This window comes from Camelus bactrianus, chromosome 7 (genome assembly GCF_048773025.1).
Source record: "Camelus bactrianus isolate YW-2024 breed Bactrian camel chromosome 7, ASM4877302v1, whole genome shotgun sequence".
Taxonomy (NCBI): domain Eukaryota; kingdom Metazoa; phylum Chordata; class Mammalia; order Artiodactyla; family Camelidae; genus Camelus; species Camelus bactrianus.
This window is the reverse complement of record NC_133545.1, coordinates 1,459,391-1,485,010: the sequence shown is the minus strand read 5'-3', so window position 1 is coordinate 1,485,010 and position 25,620 is coordinate 1,459,391. Positions and strand designations below refer to the sequence as shown.

At 50.6% G+C, this 25,620-nt stretch overlaps 1 protein-coding gene and 1 long non-coding RNA gene across 19 annotated transcripts in view; one reads left to right on the top strand and one right to left on the bottom strand.

Annotated features, from left to right (window-relative positions):
• Window positions 1–5,496, bottom strand: part of LOC105075218 (uncharacterized) — a 103,063-nt gene extending 97,567 nt beyond the window's left edge. The window contains exons 1-4 of the long non-coding RNA XR_006727650.2: window positions 5,225–5,496; window positions 3,762–3,813; window positions 2,794–3,024; window positions 2,265–2,333 (exon numbers count right to left, since the gene is read on the bottom strand). This is a non-coding gene — a long non-coding RNA (uncharacterized LOC105075218). The remainder of the gene's footprint in view (window positions 1–2,264; window positions 2,334–2,793; window positions 3,025–3,761; window positions 3,814–5,224) is intronic.
• A 175-nt stretch (window positions 5,497–5,671) lies between these two features.
• RNF32 (ring finger protein 32) overlaps window positions 5,672–25,620 on the top strand; it is a 45,955-nt gene continuing 26,006 nt past the window's right edge. Inside the window, exons 1-9 of one of the 18 annotated variants that reach the window (XM_074366660.1) lie at window positions 5,673–5,844; window positions 8,100–8,185; window positions 8,732–8,750; window positions 8,829–8,996; window positions 10,575–10,772; window positions 11,207–11,349; window positions 13,876–13,908; window positions 14,419–14,543; window positions 14,707–14,815. In XM_074366660.1, coding sequence (XP_074222761.1) covers window positions 8,171–8,185; window positions 8,732–8,750; window positions 8,829–8,996; window positions 10,575–10,772; window positions 11,207–11,349; window positions 13,876–13,908; window positions 14,419–14,543; window positions 14,707–14,815 — 810 coding nt within the window. In that variant the 5' untranslated portion in view covers window positions 5,673–5,844; window positions 8,100–8,170. Of the gene's footprint in view, window positions 5,879–8,099; window positions 8,186–8,731; window positions 8,997–9,133; window positions 10,773–11,206; window positions 11,350–13,875; window positions 13,909–14,418; window positions 14,544–14,706; window positions 14,816–14,896; window positions 15,201–16,110; window positions 20,512–25,620 lie in introns of those variants that run through there. The other 17 variants (XM_074366661.1, XM_074366659.1, XM_074366665.1 and 14 more) reach the window with 17 other exon arrangements.

Sequence of the window (25,620 nt, the reverse complement as noted above, 5' to 3'; positions counted from 1 at the left end):
ACTGCAGACACGTGACATTATGCAGTTGTCAAAACCTTTACAACTATACAAAAGGAGAAGTGAATTCTACACTTCAGTTAATCAGAATGTAGCAACATTGGTTGGTCAATTGGGACAAATATAGCATATAAATGGAAGATGTTAATATTGGGGAAACTGTACAGAAATACTCTGTATTATATGCTTAATTTGCCATAAATTTTATGAAAGAAATAAAATCTATTAATTAAAAAAAAACTTTTCTGGATTCAATCAGGATGGAATCCTGCATGAACTTATCAGAGCATCAGCTGATTCAAATTTCAGAGAAACTGTGCTCCAGCCGTGATGAGAAACCAGCACACACTCACCTCCCAGGCTTCTGTGGAGCTTCTACTAGTGACCTGGCCCTTGGGATGCTTTCACGCACCTTCCAAAGCTGTTGATTAGGGAAGAGAGGTCACAGGTGTCTGAGGAGAGTCGCCACCACCCAAACCACAGTGAATACGCATCATTGATCTTGGCAGGGTTTAAAGTGTCTGGTGCATGACGATCACAGCGCAGCTGGCGTGAGCATCTTTATCACATCAGCCATTAGATCATAACAGGATACTCTCCTTCCCCAGGGCGATAAAGCAACTCTAAATACCCCGAATTCAGCAACAAGGAATGAATTTGCTCCCTTTTCTATTCAGAAAGCAAGTTTTGAAAGGAGCCCTCTGCTACACCCATGACTTTATAATCACAGGCCAGGGACTCCCCATGTCCACGTGGCAGGCGCTTCCCTGCGCGTGACTCTGCGGCTGCCTCAGCCTCACCGGGGATGACGTGATCACTGTGCCTCTAGTCACAGAGGTGAAAACACAGCTTTGCACTCTGCCAGGAGACATGGAATAACTCAATCTCTTTTTCATTCCTTTGTTACAAACAAAACAAAACTCTAGTATGACCTCTAGGAAAGGGAACATTTTGGAAAGTGCCCCCACTGGTGCACCTGAATCCCGCAGGACAGCCACTGTGGGGCTAACCCGGGAAGGCTGCAGATTCCCCAGCACCTGCTGGACCCCGCGTACTGCAAGACACGGGAAGGCTGTGAGTTATTTGGAAGAGGGACTCGGGTGGAAGCACATTTAGGAATAGAAATTGATAATAAATCTAGAAATGTTTGCAGAAAGTTGAAGGCAATACTAAAGATTAAGACACACGACCTGAAGGGAAGGCGTTCCCAGTGAGGTCAGAATGGAGCGCTAGGTTAAAGGAGATGGACTTTGTGCCACTGACTGACTCCTCGGGGTTATTTTGGCATCAAGGGCTGTGTTCAGAGAGGCAGGGTAGGACATGCACTGAGTGGGACTAAGAACCTGCCGTAGGTAGCCAGAGAGAGACGCGAGAGTGCACCAGCGCAGACCGGCCGGCTCAGCCCACGCGGACAGGCTGCATTACGCGTCCACACTTTCCCACCACTAGAAGCCAAGGACCCGTCTCGGGCGTAACAGTGGGAAACCTCATCTCCAAGCAGCAGACAGGCGCCCACTGCCACTCCTTGTGTGTGGACACTTCCCCCGTGTGGCCGAGAAGAACGGACCTGCCGCCACAGTGGGCCTGCTCCTCTGGCTCTAACCCTGGTGCTCCGTTGCCGGGTTCGGCCGCACCGACTCTGCTCCTTTGTAAAAGAATGCTGCCTATGGCCTGAAATACAGCCCGTTCCAGGCTCTGCCTCCCAGGCTCGACCTTCCATTCATATAGAGATAAAAAGTTGCAGAAGAGAAAGTAACAGTTATCTTGCTGAAGATTTACAGGAACGCTGTGAGCAAAGGATGCCAGCACCAAGATGTCACAAAACCCCCTCCCCTTCTAGGGAGCCTGAACTCCAACTCCGGCAAGACGGCTCTTTGGGACACTAGTCCATCATCTTCTCAGTCTGCTGGCTTCCTGAATACAGTTGCTCTTCCTCGCCCCAACGCCTCGCCTCTCGACTTACTGGCCTGTCGTGCAGTGAGCAGTACAAGCCTGGACCCAGTGATACCTGCATGTCTGCTACACAGACAAAGTGCAGACAAGATTCCCTCTCGCGTGAATGCTTCCCGCTGGACAGCCAGCCCTTCCCACCTCTGGCTGCCCTCCTCTGAGAGCTGTGAGCATCACCTCTAAACCGCAGCACCACCCAGGAGGCCGGCTTCTTCAGCACAGTGGGCAACAGAAGCAGCCTGCTCCTTCTGGGAATGTGCAGGTCCCTCTCTGTGCAACCAGGCAGAGCACCCGCACCCAGCTCGCCCTCCACATACCTCTAGTCTCCTCTCCAGTCCCTTCTCTTCAGACCATTCCCAGAACATCCAATTCATGTTTCTGAAAGTCTAAAATAAATAAATCACATGAGTATGAGCAGTTAGGGTAGGGGGCCCTCAGAGAAAGAGAGCCAAGCACGGCATCCTTGACACAGAGAAGCCATTTTTGACCTAAGCCATGTGTGACCTAAGCCCAGCCACCATGCCGACCTGTGAACAGGTCCCAGTAACTAATGATCTTAAGGGACGTGAGGGGTGCAGGAACAAAGAAAAAGCAGTCAAGAAACAATACTTCAGCGATAGAACGGAGCCCTAGTTCCTCCTCAAGGGATGTACGTGATCTGAAATTTATCTCTAAGTTGTTCTGCAGGAAGTAACCCCCTACCCCGCTGGTATAGGATGGAATGACAGTGTTGCCCCTCAAAGACTCTTATGACTTCAACCAAATGAGCCCTGAGCCCCGATGACCCTGCCCTGACCCAGGGCTGAACTCTGCTTTGCTCAAGGCCCTCCAGGAATACGCACGTACCCTTAGCCTCATGCCTCCCGAGTCCTGTGGGCCAGGGAGACGCTGCTCCGGGATGCGCCCCAGTGTCCTCCATACTTGCTGCGGGGTGCATCCTTCCCCCTCTGCTCTTCAGCTTGATTGTGTCTTTCGGCTCGACATGGAGAACGCACTCCACAAAGGTTTCAGAGGATGCAGACACACTCCACGTACGGCAACTTCTTAGGCCCATCTTTAGACAAACAGACGAAAACGCTGAAAGCAAACATTAAACTAGACATCACTGAGAGCACGACTGGGGAGTGAGACAGGCGGGTTACCCACGGTGACGAGCCTTCCTAGTCCAGAATGTCACCTTCTGACGAGGGCCAGAAGACACTCCCTGGGGGAGCAGTGAGGGATGTGTCCCTGTAGCGTCTTCTTCAAATACCAGCCATGTCAGCCCTGCTTTGTCAGGAATTACAGAGTCAAAACTGCAAGATGAAACTTCCATGCAAATACCTGCAGAGAAATATTCTGTGCAGCTAACAAGAAAGACCAATTTCTTCCAGATCAGTAACATGCAGGTAGTAAAACTGTCCCCAAACTGTAAACACTTGGGCGGGGGAAGGAATTTTTTAAATGGGAATTTTTCTTAGATCTTGAAGAAGTTCAATAAAATACCTTAAAATGGATATAAAGGTTAGCAGGCACTGTACTGAGTGGTTCACACATACATGACATCTCAGTCTCACCAGAGCCCAAAGGTGGTAACAGTTTACCTACTGATCACTTGAATCCTTCCTGGTACAAGAAGCAGAAAACCAGACCCAAACTGGCTGGAGCATAAAGGGAATTTTCTCATTCATGTGAGTGAAAAGACTCAGAGCAGGGCTAGCTTCGGGGCTTAAACTACATCACGAGGGCTTGGACTCCGTCCAGATCCCTGCCACTTCCTGTGTAACCCTCCTTCTGAGGTTCACGGATGGCTCCCAGCAGCTTCGGGCTCTCACCTCGTGATGACAGATAGCCAGCACAGCTGCAGGTTCACATCTTTTCTTCCTCCTACAATCAGGAGGAAGAATTAAAGGAATTTTCCAGTATCTCCGACAAACACATGGAGTCCATCTGATTAGCCCCTGTAGGTCATATGCCCATTTCAGTTGCATGCATCATGCAGCCAAGGCTTCATCATGCACTGAGATTCTCTGATCAGCTGAGGCTAGTTGTATGTTCCATCCCAGGACTGAGGAATCCCCGACTCTTGGTGGAGAGGGGCGAATGGATGCTGAGGGGAGAAGTAAGAAATGTCCTCTTTATGTAGAAGGACCCCAGAGTAAGATCTCCCTGTCTAAATCCAAAGCTTCCCCACTCTCCTCCATGCTGTACCAACACTCGAGAGTCACAGAACAAGAAAGAAAAATACCATATGATATCACTCATGTGTGGAATCTAAAAAAGAAAAAACCAGGACACTAACAAACTCATCTACAAAATAGAAACAGACATGAAGACATAGTAAACAATCTTACGGGGGAAAGAGGGTGGGAAGGGACTTTGAGATTTGCAAATATTAACTACTATATATAAGATAGACAAAAAAACAAATATCTTCTGTACAGCACAGGGAACTATATTCAACATCTTGTAATAACCTTTAATGAAAGAATATGAAAATGAATGCATGTGTGTATACATATGCGTATATGTTTATAGGGGTAACTGGGACATGATGCCGTACACCAGAGACTGACACACTACAACTGACTGTACTTCAGTTAAAACACACACACACACACACAGAGTCGCAGAGCACAACATCCTCAAGGCCAGAGGCCTTTTGTTGTCTTCTAGACCCATCACCAATTGGAACATAAACAAAGATGACAATATTTGTTGGAAAAGTCTGAACCATCATGTGAAAGATTAACTTAAAATTAACTTAACGGGGAGGGCATCGCTCCGTGATAGTGCTTAGCTTGCACGAGGTCCTGGGTTGAATCCCCAGTAACTCCGTTTAAAAAAAATTGACTTTATTATGAATTTAATTTGGCTCACCAAAAAAACTTAGCCTGTTTTTAGTCTGTTTCTACAAACTTCCAAAAGAGAGGCCATCTTACAAAATTTAATTTCTCTAGGAAAAATACTATCTTAAGTGAAGCTTCGGATTTTCTTGTTTCATCAATATAGTGTCATTTATTCCAAAACTACATCAAGCATTTTAACTTTTAGGTCTTTAACGATCAATGACCAATTTCCAATCAACGTAGTTGGTAACTTCTTTAGACCTCACTTTCAGAGAAGTAAAAAGCGGGGGGAGTTATATTTGCATTTTATATGGTTTTTGTCCTTTCAGCCTAACTTTAGTTCAATAAAAAGTAAGTTTAAATAGCACGACTGAGTCACTGCCTCAAACGTCTATTGACTTCTGCGTCTGGCCACGATGAAGGGCTGGGGATCAGATTTAAGCTCTTACCTCCAACAACTAAAAAACTCAGACAAATTATATAAAAGAGTGGTTTTCGGACACTGGACAACAGGCAGTGCAGGGCCGGGTCCACGAGAGAAGGGAGACCAAGTGGGCCTGAGTCTCCAAGCCCCGACCCAGGCAGGGCCAGAGGCCCAGCCGCACTGAGGAGCCACGGCGGCGCCCGGAGGTGCGTGCCCAGGTGAGAGGCGCGCCCAGGTGAGGGGCGAACCGACCACCGGAGCCCGCGCCGCTGGGCTCCGCCCCCGACACCTGCGCGAGCGCGCCCGGCCGGCGAGCATGCGCAGAGCGGCCTGCGCAAGGGCGGGCGAGCGTGCGCGGCGAGGCGCCGGGCGGCGCGCCGCAGCCGAGCATGCGCAGTGTGGAAGCGCCGCACGGGCGACTAGGCGTCAGTACTGTGCGCAGGGCAGAGCCGGGGAGCATGTGCGGTGGGGCTGAGCGCGGGGCGGGGCCGGCGAGCATGCGCAGTGCAGCGGAGTCCGAGCGAGTCCTGGGGGCGCCGTGCGCGAGGCAGGACGGCCGTTGAGCATGCGCACTGGCGCGTGACCGGCGGGGCGGCGGTTGCTGGGCAACCGCGGCCGCGCTGAGGCGGAGGCGCAGGTCGCGGTGTGAGTGCGGAGGGCGGGTCGGTACCTGGCGCAGGTGCGGCCCCAGGTGGGGTAGGGAGGGGCGGGGCGGCCGGGACTGGGGTCCGCGGGCCTCCAGGGCGGCCTACGTGCTGGGGCCACCCCCTGGGAGGGCCCAGGACGTCGGTCTGAACTCCGCCGCGCTGCCCGTTACAAAAGGGCGCCCACGGTTGGCACCTGGCCAACAGGGTTTGAGCTGCTGGGCCCCGCGATGTGCCGCCCCCGGCGTTTTCAGCCCGGATGCCCCGCAGCATGACCCGCCCCTGGGGGGAGTTGAATCCGGGGGCGCGGGGAGCCGAGGGCACGGCGGGCTGACTGCGGGCGGGCTCGCGCATCGCGGGGCCTGGCGGGCCCGCGGGCCCCGGAGCCAGCCCCCTGGACACCGGGGACGGGAGGCCTGCAGCTCTACGTCTGTTTGTGCTTGTGGCCATCTAGGTGGAGACTCCTCAAAAATTCAAAACAAGGACTTCCTAAGATACGAAAACTAACAGGACAGTGTGTCGGGTCATCTTTTAAACACTGTATGTTTCTCTTGTGTGCCTGTGTTTTTAACAGGCAAGTTTATTAATCAGTTTAAAGTCACTTGGACAAATCGGTAACTAATTACTTTGGCACCACAATGGTATTTTTTTTGTCACCAAGCCCTACTTCTTTTAACTAATTGTTAACAATGGAATTTACAAAGAAAGAATATTCCTATTAATTTTAGCTCTTAGTACTGGATGCGGATTGTTTCCAACCCTACCACTACCACAGACTGATCACACAGGTTTGGAGGAGGCGCTAATCTCTGGATATACTTTCTCACTTTAAAATTAAGTTGGACTAGACCTCAAAAAAATGAAGTTTTACCAAATACTTGAATATAGTTTCTAATGCTGAAATTTAATGACACTATCGGACTTAAAAGGGGCACAGTTTTTAAAAGCCCTTATCTTGACGTTAATCACAGTGGCTTACAGTGCAGACACTTGAGATAAAATTGTAGACTGCAGGTAGCTAGCTATGATTAGTAAACAATCTTTAAGATGACGTGAACTATATTCTGCCAGGTGGTTGGCATTTTGAAAGCGGAAGATTCTGGTAGTGATCTTTCAGCATTTTAAGTACCTTCTACCATCTCTCCAGCCTAGACTGTCATGATGAAATCCTGGATGGAATTGTCCTTCGTGCTCCTCTCGATGCCAGAATTGAAGGGGAACGGGGAGACGTTGCAGTAGAAACTGCCACCCAGCTTCTCAGGGATCTTGGCAGCTGCTCAGCCCAGGAGATCTCACAGCCCCTTCTCCACTGTCCTTACTCTGCTCATTCTTCTTTTCTCACTCTGCACGCACTCCTTAGTAAGCTCCTTTGCTGGACAGATTGAATGTTAGGTGCTGACCCTTAGATGCACATTTTGGATTAATTCCTTTCTCATCTTCCCCTCAGTACCACTCCTTGCGTGACTTCAACAATTTACTGTTTCTCTCCAGCCCAGCCCAGCATATTGGGGACTCTTGTCTTCCTAAGCTACACCCTTGTCTAAAAACGAAAGGGTCAGTTCCAAATTCTCCCACTAGCTTTGAGGGGAACGGGATCCAGAAGAACAGTTTCCAGAGTCTCTTCTGTGTGGAAGGACGCGTTTTAGATCCTTTACTAGGCCGTTGCCTTTCATACTTCACAGTGACCCTGTGAGGAGTGCGTCATTACAGCTGTCTTCTGGCGGGAAGCACGTGCAGGGATGTTGAGCATCTTGCCCAGCAAACAGCAAGCCTGGAGCCCACGCTGGTGACTCATGTTCTGCACGTCTGTGTTCTGGGCAGAGTGGAGTCACCGCCACGGTTTTCTTCCTCCTCTAAACACTTGCCGATCCTGGCCCGCCCTTGCTTTTCCTGTACCTGTAGTGTGGCGAGTCCACTGCCTGTCTGTGGCCTTCAGATCCCAGCCTTAGTGTTACCTCTTTAAGGGGTATTTCACTCACTCTTCTCTGGTCTCTGCAGTCTGAAATGCTGTATTCACCTAGAACACTGTTACACTTAGCAATATATTGTTCTCCTTGCAATGAACATGTTCCGGTGACCGTCCGGAGAGCTGAGAACAGGGCCGAGTTGGGTCGTGGCCGGCTTGACCCCGCCAGCCAGAGCGCGGAGGCGCCCTCACTGCGGCGCTGTCCTGATTCTCAGTGCCTGTCTCCTCCTCTTCTTCACAAGAGGAGTTACGTACATGCTGACTTGGACCTTCTGTTGGCTTTTTTACAGTAGACGAATTAAAGGACTGTGATCCTCGACGATAAAATGTGATACAGCCAAGGGATTTCTCCTGAATCAGCATGTTAAAAAATAAGGTACACAATCCTTTTTTAAACATATACCCTTGTTTTACTCAGGACTGTATTTTAATTCAGCTACTTGACAATATAAGATAATAGTTTGCAAACCTTGCTTTGGTGAGGAGCTGCCAGCCGTGTACTTGGTGCAAGTATCTCTTAACTGTGTGGCAATTTTATTTTGTATAAGTTTTCACCAAAAAAGAGTATAAAAATACTTAAGTGCAAGATTCTCTTTAGTGTAACAGAAGCAAGCTTTGCCTGGAGTCTCATCTAATTATAGTGAAACAGAATGTGCTCAGGCATGCGCAGCTTTTACAGACCGTAGCACACTTATTCAGATTACAATTAAGGCCTCAGTAATTAAATGAAAAGCTGTTACCGTGTCAGTAACAAGGATGCTGGGCCTGGGCTTCGCTCCCTGGCTCGGGTAACGAGGGGTGGATCACCCTCTCCTCCTAGATCGGTCCAGCGTGCTGTCAAGGCTGAGCATTACGGTGTGAGTTTCTTGTACATGACACATTAGATCATGTCCTGAAGGTAAGGCTTTTCCCTGCTTTTCAGGACCGTTCTTCTAAACAAGGTAACTCAGCTGTCATCGCGGTCGCTTTACAAGATCACATTTTACAGGATCTTCAACTTGGAACTCTTTCCGTGGCAGATCCTGCTAAGACAAAGGTACAAAAGAGAGAGAACAGGTCCAGTTCTCTGAAGAGAAATGCGAGAGCAGTGGTAGACACTGGACGTAGAAAGGCTCCCCAAGGCCCTAAAGTGGAAGATCCAGAAAAGGAGTATGTTCTTGATCCAAAACCACCACCACTGACGCTAGGTACGCCAGTCTCGCCTTTGTGGTTTTGCTTATTGGAGCTAAAGACTCTAGTTGAGATTTGTCATACATATTTCTCTGTTTCAGAAATTATTTTAATATGTGATCTTACAGGAAGATATGTGTGCACTGAAGTTTAGAAGTGGTGATGGGCGGACACAGAAAACAAACTGGTGACCAGGGGAGAGGAAGGGAGGAGGGAAGGTTAGGAGTCTGGGATTAGCAGACACACACTACTGTATACAGAGCAGATGAACAGCAAGGTCCTCCTGCAGAGCACAGGGAACTGTGTTCAGTATCTTGTAATAACCTCTAATGGAAAAGAATCTGAAAAAATACATATATACCGATGTGTATGTATAACTGAATCGCTTTGCTGCACACCTGAAACTGACACTGTAAATCAACCACACTTCAATGAAAAATGAGAATTTTTAAAATGAATTTATTGAAATAAAACTGCTAATTAAAATGATGAGGACAATCTGGGCAAGAAAATACAGTAATGATAAGTAGACAGTAAGTGAACAGACTAAAGTAAATGCCCATTGGTCTACACTGATAGAAATAATTGAATAAAAACATGAGCGATGGGAAAGGCTCTTCCTTACAGTGAGTGACAGCTCACAAAGGCGGTGGCAGGGGCTGGAAACAGAAGACCCCCGGCTGGCCAGCACCGCAGTGGTGACGGCCGCCAGCGGGCGCCGCGCCCTGCAGAGCGGACAGCGGCGGCCCCTGGACGGCCTTCCCGCCGAAGACGCACCCCTGAGTTTAACAGGAGGCCCCCGACGCCCCCGGTGGGAGGGCGTCCTGCGTGTGGAGAGTCTGTGTGCGCCCTGGCCGCGCGTGCTTCGTTCTGGTCGCCGCGGAGGCTGTGGGCTGTCCTCGTCGTCGCTGCGCTCCGGGGGACTGGGGAAGCCTTGCCGTCCTGAGGGCACGGGGACGCCCGCGTCTCTACTCGTCTGACGGCTTGCCTCTCGCCCATTTCGGCCGCGTCACAGTTTAGTTTGCAGGCGGCTGGGGCGCGCCAGTTAGTGCAGAGCCGAGAGCCTCCCTCAGACGGCGCCCCCCGCTCGGCTGGCCGTGGCGTCGGCGGGCGCTCGCGCGGCCTGGGCCCGGCCTCGGGGTCGGCGTCTCACCCGCGTAATTCGCGTGGTTTGGGAGCGAGTCTTCACAGCTGGTCCCCAGAAATCTCTTCCAAGGTAAGTTCTCTCGGTACATTAACATACAGCGGTGATGTTTCGTTGTGTCTTCATGGGGGCGCTCCTTCTAGAACCTTCCAGCCGCCTGCTCCCGCCGGGACCGGGCTGTCGGCGTCACCGCTGCTGGAAGTGTCCGCCCTGCTTGGGAGGCTCGCCGCGCGCCCCCCTGCTCGCTCCGGAACGCCCGTCCTTCCGCTGTCGGAGCGCCGAGGCGCCCTGGGCTTTGCCGTCCGCCTCCCGCTGAGCCTGATGCTCTGCTTAGCCGCCTCTTCCCGTCCTTCCGTTGACGTCCACATTTCTACTAAAAGTCCTTCATTTTCACGCGCGCTTCCTTGTGTCCTGACCGCTCCCGTCGCAGCTTCCTGGTCCCGTTTCGCAGATGTGCCACCTCCCTTTCCGTCCCTGGAGACAGCCCTGTGGGTCGGCGCCGCGGCCCCTCCCTGGCCTGGCGGTGGAGGCCACAGACGCCGGTGCCCACGTCCCCTCCCCTGGGCCCGAGCTGTCACACTTCCGTCCGGGGGAGCAGAAGCTCCGCGTCCGATGCAGAGCAGACGCGCTGGGTACCAGACGCGCGCAGGTGAGGAACCCGTCCTGGTCGCCAGTATCCCGCACGAGAATTTTTCAGCAGGAGGAGAACTGGATTGATACTAGTTTTATAAAGGTCGCTGGTGGCAGAACTGCAAGAAGGCAATGCTGGAGGCTGAGAGGGAAATGTGGTGAGAAATGAGGAAGACTTTGGTCAGTAGTGTTGGACCGTAAACCTGGACGTCAGTCCTGCCCACCTCGTGGAGTCGCTGTGAAAATAAAAACACAAAACACAGCGTGAGGGGTTGTGATCCTTGACTTCTGCACACCCACAGAAAAGCAGGCTTCTCAACAGGGTGGGGCCGAGCATGTAACGTGTGTTTTGCTTTAATACAGATTTACAAGATAATGTCGTTGAAACTGCACCTGAGTACCGTATTCTGAAATCCATCTGACTGTCTCCTCTGCATGTTGTTCCCACTTCAGCACAGAAGTTGGGCCTCTTTGCGCCTCCACCCCCGCCACTGTCCTCGGAGGAATGGGAAACCGTGAAGCAAAGGTCCGTCCTGCAAGGGGACTCCACACAGCCCTGCCCGATCTGCAAGGAAGAGTTTGAACTGCGCCCCCAGGTGTCTAGCATGAAGCGTAGCTAAGCTACCCGGTGGGGCCTTCTCTAGTGACGAGACTCGAGCTGCGGCCCAAGAGGCTGGGCTGCTTTTTCCCAGGTCCCCCACCACGTGGCCCTCCAGCACTGACCCTCTTTTTCATTGTTAAAGCCCGTGTGTGAGAAAGAGCTGAGCACCCTCACTGAACGTGTCATTCACTGAGTGATGCTAACTCCTCAGCACAAAGTTGGTACCAAAAGAGTGTCCGTCCCCTGGCCGTGAGCAGCTGAGGGGAGTGTGGCAACACCGCAGAGGAGCACTTGCGTCCCCCGGCGGAGGGATGGCTAAGGACATTTTAAGTTGTTTTGTGAATTGAAATCATAAAAGAAAAACCAAGCTTGCGTATCTCCAAAGACCCTGTGGAAGGCTCTTTAAGTGAGGTCTTTGCTTCATCTCGATTCACGAACGTTTCCCATGGTCAGACCAACGACCCTGGAGACGACACACAGTCCGTCCAGGTCAGAGGTTTTCTTTCCTAGATCTGCTTTGCCAGATTAAACTGTAACCTCTGGAGGTGAGGGACTCTGCTCTTCCTAGAATTTTTTTGAGTTAATGGCCACCCTATAATGATTTCTCACACACGCAGCATTACGGAGGTTTGCTTTAAAAAATAGCAAATACAGTTAAAAGCAGGCTTAAAATTTAGAGCCTGGGAACCCCAGGCTATACTTACTACCTTGGCACGTAAACCTTTAACTTAATTTATTTTAGTACGTTTCATCATTGATGAGCTAGCTCATCGTCATAAAACTTGTGTTCTTTACTAATTTGAACTCACACGTTATTTTAAACATACTCATTCTATTCAATTCTCTACCAAGACCTAATCTTACATATATGAAGGTTGGGTATTTTGAAAAGATTTTAGCCCTTAAAGCACAGAAGTGCCTCCGGGTTGATTTAGTGTTTTAGCAGCAAAAGAACTAGTAAAGCCACAAGGAGCCATTCCAGCCCCAGCAGCCTCGTTCTCAGTTACGCGATCAGTAGCCTGATTGTTGAGTGAGAACAAAACCTTACAGCTGAATGTCTTGAGGTTGGTGGGGGGGTGGTCAGGAGGTAGCACACCCACCATTTCTTCCACTCTGTTCTTTACAAATGTCTCACTAACTTCAGTGTCTTCATTCTGTTACAGATACAGACAGATGTTTTGCATTTCTAGGTTCTGTTCTCGTGTTTAGGTTTTCCCCGTTATCGACAATAGCTGGCATTGCCCTGACACTCAGTGGTTTGCGAGGGCTTCGGCTCATCTCGGTGCCTCTGAGGTCAGCATTAGACCCGTTTAACGGATGAGGAAATAGGCAGGCCGTGTGGCCCACAGCAGGCCAGCCCTGGGGGTGGGACCTGACATAACTCCCAGGGCATTTTAGTGTGTTTACCGCCACTCATCGTGTATTTTTGTTAACTCAAAGAACATTTGCTAGTAACAAATATTTGGGGGCATTTAAAAGTATAACTTTTTAAATCTCCAGAAGTATAACATTACTCAGTACAGATCATCAGGCGTCTGTCGCTGAAACACCCTGAGAGAGGTCCACGAGGGCCGAGTGTGCGGGCACTAAAGGCGGCCGTTAGACTGAGTGGCCATCACTGAGGAGGACCCACCTTTCTTGCTTCTAGTTTAGGCTTATTGGTGACAGTAAACTTCAAGGAAAAGTTTTAGAACTTTCTGAATTCTGTTTGTTCTGATATTTCTTCCATTCTTCCCACTTAAGAAGAAAAGTGTACACTGAGTGAAGGCAGGGGAGAGGGTCCCTGTGAAGCCTGGGCAGCTGCCCCATCAGGCGCCTGGGTGTCTGGGACCTCCCTCTCCCTGGAGGTGCGCGAGGCCCCCGGCCGCCCCCCTCAGTCCCGCCCAGCCTCCGTGCAGAGAGGCCTCAGAGGAACCACTGCCTGTCCTTCCTCCAGTCTAAGCTCCTGCCTTTGTCACAGCCCGGGCCACTGGTGGGGAGCTGGGGTCACAGAAAGGGGAGTTTTCCTGTGACCACACTTGCCCTGCATTTAAAGTGGAAAAAGTGACTCATATGTCTCTGGGATTTTTTATTATTATTAAATTTAAGGTTGCAGTTGAGGTGAACAAAGTCCTAAGAAGAGGTATCTGCTTCCCCTTCTCTGCCCCTCCCCGCCCTCCGGCCTGATCCCACATCTCCTCCAGCTTGGCTCTTAGGATCCGCCCAGAAATACACCTCTGTCGGGACTGTTTCATTTTGAAACACACACTCTTTTTCTCGCAAACTTCGCATGTCCATTTGGTGCTTCAGATTGTCGTTAAGTCCGTTTTTCTTGCTGAGATGAGACTGCCTGCCTGCACCGTGCGAAAGTGAAACACTCCATACGGCAAATACCAAAGCTGTTAATCTGCTTTTTAAACATTTCAAAGAAACAGCACGGCTCACCTTGTTAAGCAGTCAGAACCTCTCTTTATATGAATGCATTTATGCTGCTTCTCCTTTAAACTAACCTAAACTTGCCATCCTTTTGTTCCCCCGACAGGTGCTGCTGTCCTGTTCCCACGTGTTCCACAGGGTGAGCACCCCTGTCCTCCCCGCCGCTCCGGGGCGCCTCGTCCACTCACCCAGGGTCTCCTCAAGGGAGCACTCGCTTCCTCCACAGTCACCATTTACCCTTAGAAGGGTGGCTTCGGGCGACAGCGCAGCCCACCCTGCTGTGGCAGCGGTGAGCTCCGTGTGACGAGAGCGCCCCGGAGTCTGTACGGGAGTGTCGTTAGGGGACCGTCCGCGAGAGGGGTGCGCTCTCCCCCTGCCTTCCCCCGGGGCCAGCCCACGGGGCGCCTGCCCTCGCACGGGGCGCTGTCAGAAGTCTCTGACGTCCCTGCATGTATGTGCTTGTGAAATGCCACTTCTGGAGCCGGTTTCCTGCAGGAGGTGCTCACATCTGATGACACTCCTTTGCTGCACAGCCTGAATTGGCCCAGGTCTCCTAACGGCGAGAGGAGGACACTGTAACTGCACTGGGGGTAAAACGTTGCTTATAAGTAATTAGTTGTACAATTTTAAGTGAGATGTTTTTTTTCAGGCGTGCCTTCAGGCTTTTGAAAAGTTCACAAGCAAAAAAACCTGTCCTCTCTGCAGAAGAAGCCAGTATCAGACCAGAGTGATTCACACCGGGGCCCAACTATTCAAAGCCAAGTGTGTGACCAGGTGAGGGGCCTGGGCCCGCGGGCACTGCGTCGGGGAGGGCACTCGGGGCCCAGCCTCTGGGACTCATTTGAGAAGGGGGGCTTCATCTTTGTCCCCGGCGATGTCCCCGGGCTGGCCAGCTCAGGGCTGTGGGGGTTCTGAGGGAGGAACCTCTGTGTCCCAGGATCCAGGCCTGCTGGAGAGGACACGTGGTCAGGAAGTGGTACCGAGACCTGAGGAGGACGGTGCCACCCAAAGATGCCAAGCTGAGGAGGAAATTCTTTGAAGAAAAGGTAGGAGCCGACCCTTCACGCTCCCCTGGGTGATTCGCCGGGGCCCGGGCAGTGAGACTTGGAGACTTCCTTCCATTTTAGGCTCTTTCCAAATGGCCGAGCTGCTGCTGCCTTAAACTGGCTGCTCGCCCGGGTGGCAAACACTTGCAGGTTTCCTTTTCTAGTGAAATCATAAAGTTCGTAACATTGGAACAAGGTGAAATTCAACTTTTGTTCAGCCATATGTGACAAGTGTTTAAATAAACTCATCTCTTTGGAGACAAGAATGAACATAAGCCTCAGCTTTCACGTCCCCTGAGCAGTGGAAGGGAAATTAGAAGGACGGCCGCCGTGACCCCGTGTCATTGCGTACCTCCTGGCGGCCCCAAAACATGAGGCTTTTAGAAAGAAGTAACCTCCGTTCGCACCCCTTCTTCTGCCTGCTTTCTGTCTTTATCTCTGGCCTGTCTGACCATCTCCATCCCTGCGCCCCGTGGAAAAGGGCTGGCGCATCTGGGTACTGCCCTCCCCAGCCGTGGGGCTCCGGGCAGGGGACAGCGGCTGGCCACAGTGTCCCCACTGCCCGCGCGGGCTGGCCTCCCTCCCAGGGCTGCGCTGGGACTGGGAATTGCGTCCAGAAAAGCCCCCTCACCACAGGCACCGGGGGTTTGCACTGACGGTGAATGCCAGTGTTCGGGCCCCTCTCCGCTGTTCTGGTTCCGTGACGGTCCAGACTCCACAGTGTAACTCTCACTCCGTGAGCCGTGCTGTGCTGACTGGTCACCCTCAAGTCACTAAGACGAAGCTCCTCACAGTCACTTTCCTGGCGTCACTGTGACGGTGCCGTCACTCACGCTGGCCTGGACCTTTTGTGAGCCTTCTGTGTTTAGCCTGCGCCCCCGCCTGGACAGCGAGTGATGGGAAGTTCCTCTCCCTCACGTGAGGGGTCCCTTCTGTCCCGTGATTCTCACTCGAGTGTGTGAGCACCTCAGTCCACGCTCCAGGTGGAGAAGGGGCGCTGAGCCTCACCCCCAGGGTTCAGCGGCCCTGTCTGGCCTCCGCAGGCTGCGGGCTGCGCCCTGTGGGGCTTCCCTGCAGTGTCCCAGCACTGCACAGGAATCCTTAAAGTAGCAGATTTAGGCTTGACTGTAAAGCAGTGCAATGACGGGTTTTTTCTGATAGCCTTCCTGGTGATGTAGGCAACTGTTCCAGGCAGCGCTGCTGTCGGGGTGTGCGGCAGGAAGTCAGAGCCGTGGCCTGGGTGGTGTCACTGTGCCTCTGACTTAATCAAGAAAATAGGCTTGATTTGCCCTCAGGAGTTGGACACCATTAAAGGCAACATATGAGCACATGAAACACCGTGCATGTCGACAACACAGAGCTTTGACCAGATGGTGGGAGACTGCCCCTCTGCCAGGGCAGTCTGAGCCTGGGCGCAGCAGCTGTGGCCCCTTGGAGCAGCCGGACGCGGGAGCGGAGCGGAGCAGCTGTGGATGGAGAATCTGCAGTTGTTCAGTGTTTTCTCCGAGCCGCTCGCACCCCTACAGCAGAGGGGAGCAGAGTCGTCTGGGGACCGAGGACGGGGTCCTGTCGCAGGTGACTGTGTGAAGAGTGTCCAGTGTTGGACAGCACCTGGGTCTTTTCCAAACTCCCCCAGTTTACAGAAGAAATAGCATGTCAGCTAAAATTGCTGACAACTGGAGGAGAAGAATATGCTCCCCGTCAGTGTTCCTGGGACAGCTCCTCTCCCCCTTCGCTGCTGAGAAAGCTTCGGGCTGCCCTCCTTGCTGGGCCTCAGCTCTTCTGAGTTTATCGTCCACTCTTTCAGAGTCCTTGTCCCCGCGCGGCCTGCCGTCTGCAGGCCCTCTCCCCCGTGGGCCTCATTTCCTCGGCAGCCCCCCGGCTTCTGTCAGAGACGGGGCCTCGCGCCTGTAGTCCGTCCTGAGTGGGTCGCGGTCTTTCCCTGGGTGGTGCTTCGCCCTCCCCTGCTCGTCGCGCCGCCTCCGTTCTCAGCCTGACGGGAGGGCCTCCTCTCTCTGCTGCTCGTGGTCCTTTCTGACGTGACGCGTGTACTGGCTCTCAAGTCAGGAGTTGCTCACTGCCTCCTCCGACCTGATCTGAATCGCAGATTCAGCCGTCACTTCACTTTATGCACCTTTACTCATTTGCCTGCGTCATCTTGAAATAACTTTCAAAAATACCAGCTGCACGTGCTTTCGCATAAAGCAGAGTCGGCAGACTCGGCCAGCCGTGCACGCGCCCACACTGTCGTTCAGATCACGCCTCCCCAGAAGTATTTTAACTTACCGAGGTTAGCCTCATACTCTGTTGCGCAAACAGGCACTTTATCATTGCCCCTGTCTCAGTGTTTAAGTCTAGAATCCCCAGCTCTCTCTGCGAGTCTCCTAAATTTTTTCACACCTCACCCTAGCTCACTCATCCCATTTGGCCATAAACAATTGAAATCTAAACCCAAACCTCATGTAAGTAAATGAGGACTGTGTTTTCTGCTAGACCGTGGATCGGCAGGCGGCAGCCCTCCCGCAGCAGCCCTGGCCCCCCAAACGCCTGTGCAGGTCACGCCAGGGCCCTTCACGACACAGACCACTTCTTACCGTTTGTTGAATGACTCGTGCAATTTGATGATTTCTTCTACCTTTTCACCTTGACGGCACCCACTTGCTGAGCTGGGAAACGTCAGTCTACAGGTCTGAGACACCAGCGCGTCCTGATGGAGTCTGAGGATGGCTGGACGAGGCTACTGAACTTCACGCTGCCCAGGGTTCTGTAGGTGTATCCAGACCGCACGGACGTGTACACAAATGATATTTTGAGAACTTGTGTCAGTAAATTACCATAAGCTATTGGGTAAAAGGTTGTTGAGGAACTGGATTTTTCACACAGTCTGAAAGAATCATCCCACAGATCAGTTATAGGTCTGGCAGACATCGTCTCAGCCCAGTGACCGAAGTTACCAGTAACTGGACAGAGAGACCCCACGTGCCCGGACGTGCACGGGGTGCACCAGGGCAGAGCACACCGGAAATGCTTCGCCCGAACCCCGTCATGAGAATACGTGTCATCCGGCAAATCCAACATGAGGGCTTTCTGTACAACAGCTGACTTCAGCTCTGAAAGGGCCTCGATTTAGAGCGATAAAACTGTCGATGACAAAGAAGTTTTAAAAGCAGCAAGAGAAAATAAGCTTGTGACTAACTTCACAAGAAAACGCCCAGAGGCCACACGTGGATTTCTCAGCGGAAGCCTCACAGGCCAGGAGATGATACAGTCAAAGTGCTGAAAGGAAAAGCTGCCAACCAAGACAGCTCTGCCCAGCAAAGCCGGCCTCCAGACGTGAAGGGGAGAGAACGCCCTTCCCGGACAGAGGCCGAAGGAGCTCGCCGTCCCTAGACCCGCCTTGCCAGAAACGCTGAAAAAGGGTCTCAAGCTTCAATGAAGGCGAGCTAATTAGTGACAAGCGAAAGTACGAATATAAGCAACACACCTGTAAAACCGAGTACGCAGACGAATTCAGAGTAATGTCGTAACACTGCGGTGTATCAGCCGCCCCAGTCTCTTACAAAGGTGAAAGGGTGGCAGCATCAAACGTGACCCTAGCGACAGTGACTTGTTAGTGAACGTACACCTCAAAAGAGTAAACTGTGACAGCAAAACATAAAAGTGGGCAGTGCAGGCTAGCGTTTTTGTACACAAAGTCGTCAGTGTAGAATAGACTTCTGTCTACATGAGGTTTGATGTAACCTCGTGGTGACCACAAAGCGAAACCGTCCAGCAGGCACTCAGAGGGAGGGCTGGGGGCGCCCACCCACTTTGCCCGGAGGGCAGCGGGCGGGCCGGGGAGGCACAGGGGACGAGATGGTGCTCGGAAGCCCTTACCGACCCACGACTCTCTGAATGCAGGTGAGCTCATGTCTCTGATCAAAAGGCACGAATGACCGGATAGTTGGAAAAACAAGGTTCAACTTAAAAGCTGCCTAGAAGAGGCTCACTTCAGCATTAGGGCCACACATCAGCTCCGAGTGCAGGGACGGGAAAAAGTATTCCACACAAGACAGAGAAAGAGCAGGGCGGGGTGGCTTCCCTTCCGTCAGACAGAGTAGACTCTAACTCAAAAACTGCTACAGATGGAGAAGGTCACGATACAGTGGTAAGCAGTTAATTCATCAAGAGGATATAACAGAAATTAACTCAGAATGGACTAAGGACTTAAACTTAAGACCTGGAACCACAAAACCCCTATAGGAAAACACAGGATAAAATCTCTGTGGTGGCAGTCTGGCAGGGGTGTCTTGGATGTAACACCAAAAGCATCGGCAAGAACAGCAAAAGCAAGTGAACGGGGCTCCAGCGAAGGGACCGCTCCCCATAGCACGGGGCACAGGCCGCGAGAGGAAGAGATGGCACCTACGGGCCAGAAGGAGATGTCTGCACATCACATATCCCACAGGGGCTTTATCCAAAATATGTAAAGAACTCACACTACTGATGAGCCAGAAAGCCCAGACAGCTGATTAAAACATGGACAGAGCAGGTGAACAGGCATGTTTCCAAGGAAGACATCCGTGGCCAGCAGGGGCACAACAAAGGTGCCCAGCATCCCCGATCATCAGGGAAATGCAAGTCGACGGCACAGTGAGACCTCACCGCACACCTGTTAGCACGCCTGTCAGCAAGAAGCCGAGGAGTAACACGCTGGTGAGGATGTGGGGAAAGGGGAGCCCCGTGCACTGTTGGTGGGAATGTAAATTGGTGCAGCCGCTGTGGAAAACAGCCTGGAGGTTCCTCAGAAAATGAAAGGAAGAGCCATGTGGTCCAGCCCCCCCACCTCCAGGGCATGTGTCTACCCACGGGAGACGGAATCAGGATCTCTGAGAGATGCGTGCAGTCCTGTGCAGTCCTGTGCTCCTGCAGCGTTGCGCACAGCAGCCAAGACACAGGGACAACCCGAGTGTCTGTCAAAAGATAAGTGGATAAAGAAGATGTCGTGTAGACACACAGTGGAACTCAGCCACGAGAAAAAGAGAAACTGCCACTTGCAACAACGTTGAATGAACCTTGAGGACGTAAGATGCTAAGTAAGATAAATCAGACAGAGGAAGACAAATACAGTATGATTCCACTTACATGTGAACTCACAGAAACAGCAGAACGGTGGTGGCCAGGGCCGGGGCAGGCGCGTGGGAGGGGCGGTGCCGGCCAGAGCGCAGGCTTCCAGGCCTGGGACGCCCCCGTGTGCTGCGGGTGCGGCTGCAGTGACCAGCACTGACCGCACACTTGGAAGGTGCTGAGAGTAGATTGTAAATGTTCTCCTCACATAAAGGAAACAGTGATTCTATAGATGATGCGGGTGGTCCCGAACCCTCCTGTGGCGACCACGTCCCAGCACAGAAGTGTATCCAGTCACCACACTGTGCACCTTAAACTTACACCACATTATATGTCACTTACATCCCAATCAAGTTAGAGAAAAATAATAATTATAATTTAAACTTTTTTCTGATGAAATAAAAGGCTTAAATAAAATGACTGACATTTTATTTGGGATGTGAGTGAGAATGTGCACTTTCCTGCTGTTCTGTACATGTAATATAATTTCTAACTGCCAAAGGAGTAGGATCAACCATGCATTTGGAATTCCACAGCTTAATTCTAAAGTTAATCTAGAGGAGTATGAAGAACTAATTTTTTAAAAGAAAGATGAATAAGGTTGAACATCCTTGTTAAATATCAAAATATACCTAAAAACTTGGTAACTAAGATTCTTGTGAAATAATAGACGAAGTGGCTGATACAGCAGGAAGTCGCCCATCTCAGTATGCAGGGATGCTAGGTTCTCAATGAGGAGACAGACCAGACCAGCGAAGATGGTTGAGAAAATCAATTAAATGGGAGATGGAGGCATTCACATGAAGGAGAAAAAGACATCACTTCATACCTTATCCTCAAAAAAGTTCCCTGTGGATTAACTACTTCGATACTTTAAGGGGAATAAATAAATTAACAGACTGCGATGTAGACGACTTACTGGGCACCAGGCTCTGCCACACCCCGGGGGCAGGACAGGGTCGCGGCCCGGTGGGAGTGGTGAGGTCCTGACCTGCGGCTGAAGTGAGTGGCCAGGGGTCCCTCCCCTGGGGCCACTCGCTCTGCAGAAAACCCTGAAACACAGGCGACAAGGCCAAATCACCGTCCAGATTTGAATCTGTCGTAACGGTGGAATATTGACTCACAGACATCTTAAAGTTTAGGGGTTTCCGCTGGTTTCTTGTGCTTTTTTAAAGACGTAATCCCGTGAATAGGATAAATATTTCACAGTCCAATACCAGAACAGCCTCCAAACAAGCACACGTTAGACAGGAAACACCGGGCACCCTGAGCGAGACCATCGCCTGGGTGGCTTCATAAAAGGCTTCTTGGTTTAACAGCATAGACTATTTTATAAAAATAATTAAATAGCATTTTTCTAATGATAAAAACAGTTCTATATCATCGTTCTAAGTGAAGTAAGCCAGAAAGAGAAAAATACCACATAATATCACTCATAGCTGCAATCTAAAAAAAAAAAAGGAAAAAGAGGACGCTAACAAACTCATCTACAAAACAGAAACAGACTCGCAGACACAGTAAACAATCTTGTGGTTACAGGGGAAAGGGGGTGGGAGGGGATAAATTTGGGAGTTTGAGATTTACAGATGTTAGCCACTATATATAAAATAGATAAAAAACAAATTTTTTCTGTACAGCACAGAGAACAATATTCAGTATCTTGTAATAACCTTTAATGAAACAGAATACAAAAAGGAATACATGTATGGACGTACGCACGACTGGGTCACTGTGCTGCGCACCAGAAACTGACACAATGCAACTGACTATACTTCAGTTTTTAAAAAAGCAACAACAAAAAGGTAATTATTTGAGATAAAGGATGTGCTAAACTTACCGTGGTGCACATTTCACAGCATATTTATGTATCAAATCATCACGTTGCACATCTTAAACTTAAACAGTGTTGTATGTCAATTACATCTCAGTAAAGCTGGGAAATAAATAAATGTAAGATTAAACAAAAACAAACCTGTGTGTTTCAGTAAAAAAAAGTTTGAATAGATCGTTCTCCTTTACATACGTACAAAATACTGTAACTTAAGCAGGCTTTAAAAATCTAGAAATCAGAGGTTGAGATATTTTAAATACAATTATAATCTTGAATTTTTATTAGATTCATCTTTACAGTTTTCCAGAACCAGACATCTGAAGTCCAGCTTCAAAAGAATCAGGGTCTGTAGGTTTCCTGGTAAAGCATCCAGTCAAAGGTAAATTCCAAAGCCAAAGTGAACAGTGAGTTTATCACGAATCCTCTGGGCGGGAGACGCCCTCTTGTTGAGGGACATTCCAGGAACGCCCAGTTTCCTGCCCAGGCCTGCCTTTCAGCTCTGCCTTTTGAGACCCATGTCTTCACCCAGTCACCCTTCCCACAACCTAAATGTGCACAAACTTTAGATCAATGAGCTATTAGGGATCCAGTGTTTGAATTTTAGAAATTGGAAAGTTTACAAAGCAAACTGCAGTAACTACACTATCAGAAATGGTAAATTCTTGACTATCTGCTGACCAACAGTCCTTTAACCTGGAGGGGTGGCATGTGACCACCAGCCGTGTTTCTAAGCTGTGTCTCCATTCTGACCATTGGTGAAAATTAAATGAATGCAAATTCATTTTGTGTTTAGTTTAAAAAATTGAAATTGCAAATTACTGGAAGAAATTAATCATGTGACACATTCCAACGTCAAAGGTTGAAGTTGCAGCAGATGCCCCGCCCTCTCCACGACCCCACCCAGAAGCCTATTTCCAGACTTCGGCATGGCAGAATTGTCAGAGAGGAACTGGAGGCTCCAACAAAGTTGTTGCCAACTTTCAAAAACTTTCTATTTTAAGGCCAAACATCATGTACCATCAGGATCATCTCATAAAAGAAAGACCGTTTCAGCACCAGAGAAGTAGGAAGTGCTTGACCGCACTCTAAAAGATCCTTCTTCACACAGAAACATGGAGTTTTAGAGAACTTCCCTCCACTGAGCTCACTGTTTCCCTTTGCTGGCAGATGCCGTGCCTGGGGCCTCTGCTTTAGCTGCCTTCAGGGAAGCAGCAGCCCAATCAATAGGAAAGAAGGGCAAGGAGGGGCCACAGGGGACATTTTCAGGCGCAATAAACGAGAAAGTGCTTGTGTCCTTCGAAGTCTCAAGCCAAGGTGGACGTGCCTTAGTGTGCTAGATTAGGCTAGCTCCGGCCGTTCTATTTTTGTGAATTAATCCATCTTACTTGTGAAAGAACTGTGGCCTTGCGTCCTCACTCTTCTGCTGCAGGGGGATGAACGAAGTCTGTCCTGCCTCAGTGTTTGTGCATCTCTTAGGTGTTAGCTAACAAACAGAACACAGAGGTCATCTTTCCATGAACAGTAATGCTTCCAGACGCTGCGACTCTCTCTCTGCAGATTTGCTTTGCTTTTAAGACATCATCGGCACATTACTAACAAGACCGAACCAGAGCACAGGGACAGTGTCTTACACTGCAGGCTCTTTTAATGGATTGCAGGCCCGAGGTGGGAACTGAGCAGGGCAGATGTGGAGTTTCGTCCCCAAGAGTGTCAGGGCAGTAACCCTGAGTCCGCAGTGCCTTTGTCAGGGAGGGCACCGGGGTGTCGAGGATGCGACAGTAGTGCTGGGCGCGCCTGCGTCAAGTCTGGGGGGCCAGATCAAAGCCGCCCGGCGAGGTCACTGGAGCTGCCCTGCTCCTGCGTGTCAGCAGTGTGTACAGAGAGCCCGAGAGTCGCCCAGAATGCTGCGGAAGGTCCTTGAATGCCTTTGATCCTTATCTAGAAATTCTGCTGGCATATGTCATATAATTGAGGTATGGCCTTTTATTGCTGCAATTAAAAGTTTTCAGATGCATTATACTATCTCCACCCAAGCTGAAAGTCCTGACCATTGTTTAAAAAGTGAGGTAGGGACTTGTCAGACGGTGGTTGCCTTTAGGGGCTGCCGCTCCCACACCGCCTGCGGGACGTTTCTCTTACTTTTTTCACTTACATCTCATCAAACAGCGTAATGGTCTTAGAGTTTGTTTAGTCCTTTGACTTCCTTTATCACACAGAGATGGCAAACATTCTGTTGCTAACCTGAAGTGGCTCCAAGCAGCAAGACTGGGGATATTAAACCAGTAAAAGCTTATCAACTGATCCATTGATATGCTGTAAATTCCAGACTTTTCCCTTTGCTTTTGAGGGTGGCCGTAAGTCAACACATTAGTGAGCAATTGCTGACATCAAGATGGATGCTTGGGGAGGCCTCCCGGGCAGACAGAGTTCACCTGGGCGCTTTTGTTAGTGTGTGTTTCTTACTGTTTGGCCAGGATATACTTGTAAATGACCAGCCATTGCTTTACATATCAGGAACCTGAATTCTTAATTAATTTATCAAATATCTAACATATGAGACTTAAAAGGAAAAATACAAGATACTCATTTTTTAATTGAAACTTCCATGTATTTCGTCAGTTTCTGTAGAATTAACATTAACCGGGAGTCTGAACACCAGCACGCGAAGGTCTTTGTGTGTCTGCCTGCTAGTCCCTGAAGGCATCTGACCAGGGGACAGGGAGGCAGCAAACAGCAGGAGGACGCCGGTCACACAAGAATCTGACATTTAAGACATACGTACTCACAGCTAGGACATTGCTCTGACCTGGCCACAGTTGGCAGTCAGTGAACACACGCTGACTTAACTTTTTACAGTGTTTCCCTGCTGGCTTCCCCAAACTTGAAGCACAAGAAAACAGGCAGTCACAGCAGCTCACTTGTAAAGTTTGCCCTAAACATACACTGAAGGATTTTCCATTTGTTCATTAAAATGCGAACGTCAGTGTTCGGATTATGAGCCAAACACCGATGACTTACTGAATCGACACTGGACGTTTCTTCAGAATCAGTCCACACAGACACTGTCCTTTCTTTTTATCCCCCAGGAAGGACACGGCACCACACTCCTTTAGAAAGTGAGCCCTGGGGCGTTCATGTGTCTATGCACACATAATCCACTGCAAACTTAAAGTCAACATTTGTTACTGAATGCCAAGGGCCTTACCAAGATGAATAGAAGGAACCCACTGGAGGAGATAAGGAGTGCACACAGGAGAACAACGCCAGCGCCTGGCGCTGACAAGTGTCAGGTGAAGGGCCCACGAGTGCCCTCTGGGCTGCAGAGAGGACGCCCTTCCCGCCCAAGTGCGGGCGCACGCGGGGTCCCCAGCAGTCACCGTACAGTGAAGCCGTGGGGACGGAGAGACAGGACAGCCCCGCGTGGACTGAGTGGGAGAGCGTGGTCGGATGGGGCGCCTCCCGGGAAGGTGGTGAGAGAGGGGCTGGCGCGGGCCGGGGGAGCACAGCCCAGGGTCGGAGCGCGGAGAGCCGGTGTGTGTGGGCCTGCCGGGCCGCTCCCGCCCCACCTGCCTCCCCGCCGACTTGGGAGCCCCGTTGTCCCCGTGGGGAGACATGCCCTCCCGGCTGGCCCGCACCCTGCTCCTCCAGGGACTGTCTGTCCTTAGCACTCACCATGCAGAAGCTAAACGGCAAGTTAAAGGCAAAGTTATTCAGCTTAGGTTAAACAAATTGCACGTTAAGTCTTCAGCCACCACTACATATAAAGGGAACTGGAGCTCTTCTCATTTACCAAATGCTTTTCATTTCAAGTGGGGAAGACGGCGTGATTGGGAGGAGGTGTGGAAGGGACTCTGTGCGCTAGGCCGGC